The 12,570-nt window shown below is 37.2% G+C and overlaps 1 protein-coding gene across 3 annotated transcripts in view; it reads left to right on the forward strand.

Moving 5' to 3' along the window:
* The window catches only part of Glra2 (glycine receptor alpha 2), a 201,268-nt gene that overhangs the window by 61,674 nt on the left and 127,024 nt on the right, over positions 1–12,570 (forward strand). For all 3 annotated transcript variants that reach the window (XM_005358746.3, XM_005358747.3, XM_026784926.1), the window contains 3 exons: positions 2,709–2,791; positions 5,633–5,770; positions 7,693–7,907. In XM_005358746.3, coding sequence (XP_005358803.1) covers positions 2,709–2,791; positions 5,633–5,770; positions 7,693–7,907 — 436 coding nt within the window. The remainder of the gene's footprint in view (positions 1–2,708; positions 2,792–5,632; positions 5,771–7,692; positions 7,908–12,570) is intronic.

The raw sequence follows: 12,570 nt of genomic DNA on the forward strand, positions 1-12,570 counted from the left end.
TATATATATTTGTGGGGCAAAAGAGATGTTGTTATTTATGAATACAATATGGAGTTATTAGATGAAGCTAGTTAATTTATTCATCAATCTCAAATGCTTATTTTTGTGGCAAGAACATTTGGAATATACACTCAGTAATTTTGAAATATATAACACATAATTTATTAAATTCAAAATATTGTACAATGTCTCACAGAAAACCACCTCTTCCTTCCTAATTAAGGCTTTGTACTTGTTAATAGTAATATTTACAAGAAAAAGTCAGAGAAAAACATATTATTGTATGATGAAAATATTACCCTTTTTAAAATGAAAAAGAAAAACATTCATTTTCATCCCAAGGATCTTTTTGAGTTACCACTACTCCAGTTTTTAAAAATCAGGTATTTATTTATTAACTAGAGATTTTATTTGCTTTTTCTTTGTCCTTATTATAAAGGGTTTATGGTATAAATAACCAAAAAAACTTGAACCTAGAGTGGCTCCCAGGAGCCCAAGGTGATGTCCCCAGTTAGTTCCTTGGGCAGATGAGGATAGGGAACCTGAAACGACCCTATCCTATAGCAATACTGACGAATATCTTGCATATCACCATAGAACCTTCATCTGGTGATGGATGGAGATAGAGACAGAGACCCACACTGGAGCACTGGACTGAGCTCCCAAGGTCCCAATGAGGAGCGGAAGGAGGGAGAAGATGAGCAAAAATTGCATTTTTTAAAACCAGACTTTACTCAGGTGAAATCTGTAGATATCCATATATTTATATCTACAAATAAACTCCAAAAGTGATCAGTATTCTTTTTTATATCTAAAAATGATATTTTAAGTCAGGTCTTTAAAACTCAAAACTTGTTGGAGCCATGGAATTCAGATTCTCAGATGCTCTCAAAAAGACAGCTTATTCATTTTGTAATGAGGTGCAACACTGGATCTGATATTCAGATTACAATAGAAAATATGGAATAAAATAGAATTTTCTAATTTTACCTTTCAGCTTTATTTTGAAAAAAAAAAACCTTTTCATTTCCTGAAGATGAGAAAGCTGATAATGGATGTTATGAACATTTTAAACAGCTTATACTTGTCAATACAGATACTTCGGAATAAAGAAAAAAAACAAACAAAAATTACTATGAATACTACCAACAGCTAGAAATATCTACTTTTAACTTAGGGGTGCATTTGTTTCTAAGATTGAATACATTTTTCTGTAATTGTTGCTTTGAATTATGCTTGTTCCAATCACTGCTGTATTTTAATGCCTTTGGCAACCGTCAACACGGACTCCCTATTCTCACTTCAAACCTTAAGTCTTTCCTTTTTAAAAAACAATGTGTGCTATAATTTGCTTGTGCTGGAAAAGAACACAAAATGAACCACCAAAAACAAAGAGAGGCAAATCAGGAGGTGAGTTGAGGATGAGCATAATGATAAGAGAACTTTTGGGTAATACTGTGACACGAATCTTTGGACATGAAAAATCATGGCTGCACAACAAGGAAAACGTCGAGTCATGAAGTATTAGCATCAGATAGGAATAAAAATCATATATCCTACTTCCTACTTTGATCAGTGAGAGCCAAATGTTTAGCAAGTTTTAGTACCTTGCTTTGAATACAATGTGGTTTTAGGTAGTATTGGGAAGGAAACCTAGTTCTGTTGATTATCGGTTCTAATTGGTTTCCTTGAATCTTAAAAGTACAAAGAATTTCAGGGCGAAAGTTAAACACCATTGTGATGAGAAATCAGAAGAAAAATGCTAAAAAAAAAGAGATGGTAGCTCAATGAATATCCTAATTGAAGGCCCAATGTGGAGAAGGCTGGAGCTCAGAAAAGTCCAAGGAGAAAAGAGATCAAAGTCACCACATAGGGTGTAGAGAGATGAAGACTGTACAAGCCATTATCTTGAAGTGGGTTTTCCTCACTCAAGAATTATTTGCTCTATAACTGGAAATCCTAGAATGCATGCCAAAATAGTTCGTTCATCATGTGGATTAGTAAATGAAAAGTCTGTGAAACCAAGTATTTTCCCATTTAATGGAAAGAGAACTGTTTCGTATCCATTCACATCATGGTACATATATCTAGACTATAATTGTTTCCTTCCTTCCTTCCTTCCTTCCTTCCTTCCTTCCTTCCTTCCTTCCTTTCTTTCTTTCTTTCTTTCTTTCTTTCTTTCTTTCTTTCTTTCTTTCTTCTTTCTTTCCTTTTTGAGACAGAGTTTCTCTGTGTAGTTTTGGAGCCTGTCTTGGAAATAGCTCTTGTAGACCAGGCTGACCTCCAACTCAGAGATCCACCTGCCTCTGCCTCCAAGTGCTGGTATTAAAGGCATGCAGCGTCACTGCCCAGCATAATGTTTAAACATCATAACCTTGTGTTTTTGTTCACCATTGTGGCTAAGAGCCCATTGTTCATATTACAACATTTTATCTTGAGAGGGAGCATCGTTGTTGGAGAGAATCAGAATCTGGAAGTGAGAAATACTCAGAATCTGGAAGCTGAAAATAGAGTAAGGGTTTGGAATGAAATGGTAATATATTTTGTAAAGTTATCAACAGTTATTCTTCATTAAAACAAAGTATTGCTTGAAAGCTTAGGTTTCAATATTTGAATCATTATATTTGCTAATGATAAATGAATTTTTGTCTCTCAAGGATGACATTTCACAGATTTTAAAGTAGGTTTTCCTTTTGTTCTTTGCTAAGGCTCACCTTGACTTTATCTTGTCCCATGGACCTGAAGAACTTCCCAATGGATGTCCAGACCTGTACGATGCAGCTGGAGAGTTGTAAGTCCTCATTATTAAATGACAACTTGTTTGTTGTAACCACCATTGGCATGTCTCTTTTAGTGTGCCAAAAGGAATAAATATTTGTAAGACTAATTCTCTACAAATTTCCCAACACCCAAGGTCTTAATGAAGGATGGGTGTATAATAGGAGAAGCTTATTATCAGAACAGCAAGAAAAACTTTTAGCTCAAAGTGTTAAATAAGTTTCCTTTCCTCAGGGGAAAAAAAAAACAACTTAAGTCTGATTTAGCAACATTTTCTGTGAAATGAAAGTTTTGCCTTTGATAAGTGTGACTATATCTTGCCTTTATAAATAATCACTAATCAGAAAATCATGTTTCTTTGGGTGTTACACTCATATAGACCAAAGTAGCCAAAAAGATACTAGAAGGAAGAGTGACTGACTGAGAACAAGACGCAAGGCCCTTAGCCATAGGAGGATTCAAAAAGGAGAGGCATGAGGACTGAAGCTTAACAGGAATATTCTTGCCTAAAATTCTCAAGGCCCTGGGTTTGATCTTTGGCAATACCAAAGAACATAAAGAAATAAACAAAATGACAGAGGGCATAAGTTGACATGGAATAAGAGCTGGTATCTTTCTTAAATAAGCAATGAATACACTAAGACATATTGAAGTAAACAGGGAAATATTATTTACTTTGTCCCCTTTGCACTCCGACTTTGCTGCCACAGAAATCGCTGACATGTGCCGTAAGTTGCCCATGCCTCCAAGGTAGTGGGATTTTCAGTTAAGATCTATAAAATTTCCTCTGGCTTGCTGTTTTCAGAGTCCAAAAACATGTTAAGTGCTATTAACTTAAGGGGATATTAGGAGATTTAATGAGGCGGGGCCAAGGAGATACTTTTAACTTCTTGGCTTATAAAAAAAAAGTAAGTGTAAGAAGACATACTAACCATCATTTTAAAAGAAATGGTGATGGGCATCTTTCTGATCATTTAAAGTCTTTACAGAGTTCCCTTGAAACTTCTTATAGAAATAAATAAAATAACAAAAATCTTTGTTTTTAGATGCTGTCATAGAAAAAAATGAGAGTATTTGTTTATAATGTATTTAATGATTCCTTGTTGTCCCTTCTCTTGAGAAGAAAGTTGAGAAAAACATTTTTATACATAAAGAGTGTCACCTCTACTATTCTAAATCTCCCAAGCCTTGGCCCAGTCGTTTTATTTTCTCTGTAAAGCAGTACCCAGATCTATGAAATAGAGCTCACCTAAGACTTAAAAAGATTCAATCAGTTAATTTGCTTTGTCCCATTAAGTATTTGTTGTGGGATATATTCATACAGATTGGTGATGGGAGAGATAGATTAGCCACTGCTTTTCTGGACCATCAATGTTTAAACAGAATCCACACTCCAGTTTGCTACTTTCTATAATTTTATTTCTTGTCTTTAAGATTCTCAAAAGAATGTAGACACAAATAAATATGCCATTGATTTCTGGTTAGAGTTGGTGAGTCGCTATTTATAGTAAGCAAGAATAAGAATTTATAAACTTAATAGATATGCTACAGTTATTAGCCATTGCACTCTTCATAGAATATATTTTGTTCTCACTAGTCTGCTTTCCACAGTTCAAATATTAAAAAAAATACAAGGAGGGCATAGAAATAATGACTGACAAATTATTGTCATATCTAGGTTAGAGAAATATGTAAACCTATTGATAAATAATGATCCAATTATTTATACTTTATAAATATATGATTTTTCTTCTTCTTTTTTTTTGTTTTTTGTTTCTTGAAACAGGGTTTTTCTGTAGCTTTGGAACCTGCCCTGGAACTAGCTGCTGTAGACCAGGCTGGTCTCAAACTCACATAGACCCACCTGCCTCTGCCTCCCGAGTGCTGGGATTAAAGGTGTGCGCCACCACTCCCCCCACCCCAACCCCCGGCTCCTCTCCACTATTTCTATGATTGTAGTCATATAACAATTGGACCTTACAAAATAGGGAGCCTGTTTTACTTCATGAGAATAATGAGTGGGGTAATTTAGCAATGTACATATAACTGTTCTTGTGGAATTTGCTGTTTTTTTGAGATAGTGTCTCACACAGCCTTATCTGGCCTTGAACTAATTGTGCCGTCAAAGGTGACCTTGAACTTTTGTTATTTCTGCTTCCATCTCTCAACTTCTGTGTCTACTGTGCTACGACTTGCTATTTTATGTGGTGCTGGGGATTGAACTCAGGACCTTATCAATGTTAGGGAAGAACTGTATCAACAGGGCTACACACCCAGCTCCTGTGTCACTGTTCTTGGTTTACACGTCCTACAAGGTCCTCTTAAAATGACTGGGAATTTACTCTTAGTAATTAACATGTTTCCTACAAGTAAAGCTAACACTCCAGAAGGGGCCAACTGTGCAATGGTAATACTCTCAGGCAGGCCTGTAATGAATTCGTTCTCATTAAAACTTTCAAAAGGAATGGTTTCATTTGAAATACTAAGACCAGCACCATGAATTGGATTGTCTTATTGAACTGCCACAGACACAACTCTTTCAAGCGAAGAAAATCTTCAAAGGATTTGGTGTTTGTTTACTTGTTTGTTCTTCAGAGAGAGTTAGTGACTAAAGAGGCAGGAGATAAAAAATTCTCTAGATTCCTTCCTCTCATTATATACACATGCAAAAATAAATTAATCAGAACTCCCTTGCTGCGTGCAGTTCGTCTGCATCTGATGGCATGTAGCTATTGTGATGACTGTAGCTCTTAAGACTGTACTTGAAATGATTTCCCTGCTTGTCCACTTCTGTCGATAGACTTTGCCATCTCCTAGAACGGGTACATTGTTTGTTACTACTTCTTTCTTCCAGTTGGGTACACTATGAATGACCTGATATTTGAGTGGTTAAGTGATGGTCCGGTACAAGTCGCTGAAGGACTCACCCTGCCCCAGTTTATTCTGAAAGAAGAGAAGGAGCTTGGCTACTGCACAAAGCATTACAACACTGGTAAGCTTTTCTTTTCCTTGCTAACCCCCAATAACCCCTATTTGCTTATCAAATCAGCTATCCTATTAGGTTAATTGTTGCCCATTCATGAAGAACACAGAGGTTAAAAGAACCCTAAACATTTGGGGGCTCTGACCCTGTGGAACAGGCCTGTCGGTGCAGCAGCTCCTCTCCCTCAAATGCTGAAGAGAGATTTAGAAGTCTTTGGCGCTTCTTTTACTGAGCGTTTGCTGTCGAATGAGTCTGAGGAGAGGTGTAGAAGACCTCATTAGTTGTGCAGAAAACATAAATCTTGGCTGCTCCTTGCATCCACTCTTCACAGTGCACCCTCAGGTCAATTTGCACTCCTAGCCTTAGTGGAAGAAAGTGATAATGACATAGGTCTGGGAAGCCCAGAAATAGAGATGTTCTTTCTCTGCAGTCCTGGAGAGCACTACGAGTATGGATGAGCATCATCTGGAGAGAATTCGGCTGGCTCTATAAAGTCAGGTGCTATTTTTAGCAATGAAAGGCATATGTGGTGGGCAAGGTTGAAGTAGCGGCAACACATGGGCATCTGTTGTTGCCTGGAAGATTATACCTGCCCAGGAAAGCTGATGTCTTGTGTTTCAAATGCTCTGGCCTGTTCATTACAATGGGTCTCTTTGTGAGCCAGCCCAGAACAGCCAACAGCAACTTCTTATGAAGTAACTTAAGCCCGATTACAAGGTATTTTTCCCAATCTTTATTCTTCAAGGGAAATAATACAAATAACCTTGCAGGGTCTAACTCAAAACCAATAAAGAAGAGAAAAATGTGGAAAGAGGCCAGCACATCTACTTGTTAATAATAATGTTAAAAGTTACAGTATCTTCCTATGCACTTATTGTTATAGATGAAATAATACTACAAACTGGTTCTAGGAATGAATAATCACTCTAAGGGTCTCCAAGCAATTCCCAAAAGGGTAGAAAGTTTTCACAATGAACAGGGTGTATGCATACTCTATAAATGCACCCTTAGATTTTTTTTTTATTTTTTTAATTTATTTATTTATTAAGGATTTCTGCCTCCTCCCCGCCACCGCCTCCCATTTCCCTCCCCCTCCCCTGATCAAGTCCCTCTCCTAAGCCTGGATGGAGGTGGGCGGTCCTTGGACTTCCCACAGGTCAGGGAACCCTGATTGCTCTTCACCCTTAGATTTTTAACATTGAGAATACAAAGATAAGCAGTTACTCCAAGACTCAGGATGTTCTTACCACTTAGAAGCAGTTGAGGGCTGGGGACTTAGCTCAGTCAGTAAAGGGCTAGTCATGCAAGCCTGTGAACCTGAGTTCAATCCCTAGCACCCAGGAAATGGTGTCACATAAATGTAACTCCAGCACTGGGGAGGTGGATACACATAGTTAGCCTACTCTAATTGGAGAGTCCCAGGTCCCAGTGAAAAACTGCCTCAAAAACCAAGGTGAAAGGCACTTGAAAAATGATACCTGAGGTTGGCCTCTGGTTCCCCAAGCAGAAACACACACTTGAACCCCAGCACAAGCATACACACACACACACGGGATTGGTTTCAATTGTACCAAATTACATGGTATGTGTGAACTATTGCATTGTATATAGTGCATGTTAATGCTAATGGTTACACATTATGTGCTGTTTAGTACTTGCAACACAAACATTTTTTAATCTTTTGTCAGTCTTACAAATGCCAAAGTCCTATCTAAAATAATCAGCAACAGATCTACATCATATGCTCACACTACTGTTTCCATTACTGGAAGAATTGGAAAATTTGAATTGATTGTGTAAGGTGAGCATTCATTTGTCTACAATCTTCCCAATCTGCTTACAATGTGATTGATTTTTCAGAATCAAATAGGAGAGTAGAATTGGGGAAATGAGTTCAAGTAAGATTTCAAATGATCCTTTTCTGCTTCCAGGCAAGTTTACCTGCATTGAGGTCAAGTTTCACCTGGAACGCCAGATGGGCTATTACTTAATCCAGATGTACATCCCCAGCCTGTTGATAGTCATTTTGTCCTGGGTCTCCTTTTGGATAAACATGGATGCAGCTCCTGCCAGGGTTGCCCTTGGCATCACAACAGTCCTGACAATGACTACCCAGAGTTCAGGTTCCAGGGCATCTCTGCCAAAGGTAAGAAATACCCTCACCACTTGGCAACAAGTGACTCGAGGGGCTCTCCAAAGGTCTTATTATGGACCAGAAAATTCTGTGAGGACAGAAATTTTGCCATTACATTATACTGCTGGACAGGCAAACATATTAAGAAAATATGTTGAGTTTGAGACTATCAAGAATCTGATAATATGGGAGACCCTCAAAATCCTATCCTTTTTTATGTAAGGAAGGTTTCATACTATAACAAATACTGGTTAAATAATGGAAGGTATCCTTCTTACAAAATGTCCCAGTTCCCATGTGTTTTCCCATTTTGAAGAGTACATTGAGCTGTTGGCTTCAGTTTTCGGAGAGTGCGAGTTCGTTTTAGTATTCAGCATACTCAGTCTCATGCTGTTTGGATGGTTTCTCCAAACTCCAGTTCCAGCAAAGAATTGAGATGTAATCCCTTATCATTTTTGGCTTGAGCGTATGTTCAGTTGTGTTACATTTAATGTGATGAGAAGTGTTAGAGCATGTAGCCTGTTATCTCTGGTGTCTGCAAAATAAGACCACAATACAGAGGAGACTTGGGGCTGTGGCATAGATGGAATAAATAGCAAGGAAATAATTTTACAAATTAATTTAGTTTCATACTTCCAAAAGACAAGTATAAAGCTTCTATACTCAAATGGAAGCAGGTGACCTATCTCTGACACCTTTTAACATTTGGTGGAATAACAAACAGAATAATGTACTCATGCAACATACCTACTGAAATACAGATGTCAGAAATACCCATGGCTTTTTTCAGCTACATAGTTGCTGATCCCTTTTAGTTACTAGAAAAACTCCAATCTACTTAATGCCCTCAGGCCAAAGAGATTCATTTGCTTATTTCTCTCTAGCTATTACCTACCACCGTCATTGCATGCCATTGCTCTGCAGGATGCACAAACACACATTTTACCATTTAATGGACAGCTAAAGTGTTGGTGACAAATTGTGAGCAGATAATGTCAAAACATAAGACATTTAACTCCCAACTGTCCCTTGCAATGAAAAGAATTATTACTTATTTGCAAAATGAGATTTTCAGTTTTGTAAATGTGCTATTCATTCTATGGAGCCATTATGATTCTGTATCAACAGGGAAACTATTGTTAGGTAAATGGTCACTGATCAGTGACATTTTTCTGTAGAAAGAGTTGGGAATTCAGATAGACAAATGAAGAGGGTATAATTTAAAACAATTTTATACTTGGCTTTGAACACATAGTGGTTAACCTTCTAGCACCAGCAGGTTTCTCTTCCTATGTGTGTTTTTAAACCATTATTAAACAAAGTCAACTCCCAACTGACCCATGAAAAAATGCGACTCATATGCATGATGGAGAGAAAGCAGGATTAAAGCACGAGTCATGGAAATTGAAAAATCCTAACCATATACTTACTTATACAGATACATAAATATTCATGGATTTATAAACACTACAGTTCCTGAACAGATGGGCCATTGTGTTAGCAGTCCAGCTGGTCCAGAGCCTGCTGGGACACCCTGTACCGAGTACACATGTATTTTACATGTTCGTGGAAAGATAGAAACATCATTTATGTTCACTCTGCAGTACATAGCTGTTGTTATGAAATATATGCTCTTCACCTTTATTTCTGTTTATATCTATGACCAAACCCCCTTATTGGTATGCACAGAGAATTGAGAACCAACTTTTATGTCATCATATGCTATGTCATTTCTCACAGCCTTAAAAATATGTTATGAACATATCTTATTTGCAGTGGTCCAGACTAAATCTAATCTTACACACGTTAGGCAAGCACTCTACCACTGCTCATTCCATAAGCAATCTCCAATGACTTCATAATAGTCAATCTGATGTATCAGTCATTTATTTATGCCATTTATGTGTTGAAGGGCTTCTTTTCTGCTTTTACAAATATGATAATTATAAATATATTTACATGTGACTGTGTTGAAGGTTTTTGAATAGAGTGAATGGGGAAGATGTATGGGAAGGTACACAACAGCACATACATACCATGTACATAGGCACTTTGTCAACATCATTGTATTAAGCTCATCATTTAAAATACATGTGGCTGAAATTAGAAGATTAATGAATCTTCACTGCTGACAAATAAATTAATGAACAGTCGTGACCCTGTCTCATGAGACCATGCATGAAATAGACCTGGAGTAGAATCCAACCATGAAATTTTACAGAAAACTTTAGAGATCTTTTTTGTTTTATTTATTTTTTGACAATTCCATGCCTCCGCATAATAAAGTCTGGTCATTTGTTACCTCCCAGGATCCTCCTTTAGCATCCCCTTTTCCTCCTGAAACTAGGCATCCCCACCCAACAAACCTGACTCCTACTTTGATGCCATTATTTTTGTGTGACTCACTGAGTTTAATTAGGGTTGCTTGCATGAGCATGCGCTGGGAGGATTCCATGGAGCATAGGCAGCAATGAGTTCATGCATGCAATGGTTAGAGTTTTCATATGAGGGAAATGTAGTAATATGGTATGTATCGTAAAAAAATGTAATTTGTCTAATATCATAGATCGCCTGTTTTCTAAAGTTTTTCCAGTAGACTCCAGAAAGTTTAGAATACATGTATAACAATATACTGTATATAATGATATACTGTGTACAACAATATACTGTATATAATGATATACTGTGAAAGGTAGGAAAACCTGGAATTTAATCTTGGGGCTTTCATTCCTCCTTACTTCTCTAAGCCTTTTTACTCATTTCTAAAATAAGAACATCTTGAATTACCCTTTTCAAATATTAAATGAGGACAAGATGAAGCACTCCCTGAATAAATTGTTTATACCAGCTTATACAGGATAGGCACAGAACTCTCTCCAGTCAATGCTATTGTTACTTTCTCTACTGTAGAAGAGACTGCCCACTAGGATGGTCGATTATATTAGAAGATTCACAAAGAAGCTTATGAACAGAATGTACCAAAGTTTTAGATGACCCATTAATTAGGTCTGGTCATGTTGCCAATAAGACAAGTCAAGGTCTATTATACATATTATGTAGAAAGCATATATCTGCATATATGCACATGCCTGTATTTTCTATAATCTTATTTATGAGTTAAGAACACGAGGGTCTAAATAAACAATGACCTGGTTGGTGTGCAATCACTGCCATTAAACATACTCCTATGGCTCTGTGTTCCCTGCCCTTGGAGGACACCTGAGGATTCCATAGATTCTCAGTAATAGCACACCATGCCATGAGACACACACACACGTATGCGTGCTCACACACTTTATAAATGGACAGCTAAATCAATGTCGATGTATACATTAAAATATTCCTTTATAAAATTTAAAATATGATTATTCTGTAACAGAGCCTATCTCAGAGCCAATTCAACACTCTTTTTTTTCTTTTTAAATTGTTTTTATTGAGCTAAAGATTTTTCTTTATTCCTTTCCCTTCCTCTCTCCTCCCTTTCTACTCTCTCCCCTGATCCCCATGCTCCCAAATTACTCAAGAGATCTTGTCTTTTTCTACACCCCATGTAGATTAGATCCATTTATGTCTCTCTTAGGGTGCTCTTTTCTGTCTATGTTCTCTGGGATTGTGAATTGTAGGCTGGTTTTTCTTTGCTTTATGTCTAAAAGCCATTTATGAATGAGTACGTATTACATTTGTCTTTCAGGGTCTGGGTTACCTCACTCAATATGATGTTTTTCTAGATCCATCCATTTGCCTGTAAATTTTAAGATGTCATTTTTTTCCACTTTGTAGTACTACATTGTGTAAATGTACCACATCTTCTTTATCCACTCTTTGTTTGAAGAGCATTTAGGTTTTTTCTGGGTTCTGGCTTTGACAAATAATGCTGCTATAAACATAGTTGAGCACATGTCCTTGTGTTATAATTGAGCATACTTTGGGTATATACCCAAAAGTGGTATTGCTGGGTCTTGAGGTAGGTTGTTTCCTAATTTTCTGAGAAATTGCCATACTGATTTCCAAAGCGGCTGTACCAGTTTGCACTCCCACCAGCAATGGAGGAGTGTTCCCTTTACCTCACATCTTCTCCAGCATAAGTTGTCGTTTGTGATTTTAATCTCACAGTTGTTTTGATTTGCATTTCTCTGATGGCTAAGTGTCTTGTCCAATTTCTCTTTAGTGTGGTTGGTTTTATATTGATTGAAGTCTTTGATCCATTTAGACTTGAGTTTTGTGCATAGTAATGGATATGGGTCTATTTTCATTCTTCTACAAGTTGATATCCAGTTATGACAGCACCATTTTTTGAATATGCTTTCCTTTCTCCGTTTTATGTTTTTTTGCTTCTTTGTCAAAAATCAGATGTTCTTAGGTGTGTGGATTGATATCCGGGTCTTTGATTCAGTTGCATTGGTCCTCCTGTCTGTTTTTATGTCAATGCCAGGTGTTTTCAGTACTCTAGTTTTGCAGTAGAATTCAAAATCAAGGATTGTGATGCCTCCAGAAGTTCTTTTTTTTTTTTTAAGGGTAAAGGAAATTTATTCTGTGTAGTAATAGGGGCGGCGGGGCCCCAGCACCCCAGCCGCCTGCCCGGCTAGCTTATGCCCGAAATAACAACACACAAACTGTATTCATTTAAACACTGCTTGGCTCTTTAGCTTTAGCCCTTTTCTCGGCTAACTCTCGC

Source organism: Microtus ochrogaster, chromosome X, assembly GCF_000317375.1.
Source record: "Microtus ochrogaster isolate Prairie Vole_2 chromosome X, MicOch1.0, whole genome shotgun sequence".
Taxonomy (NCBI): domain Eukaryota; kingdom Metazoa; phylum Chordata; class Mammalia; order Rodentia; family Cricetidae; genus Microtus; species Microtus ochrogaster.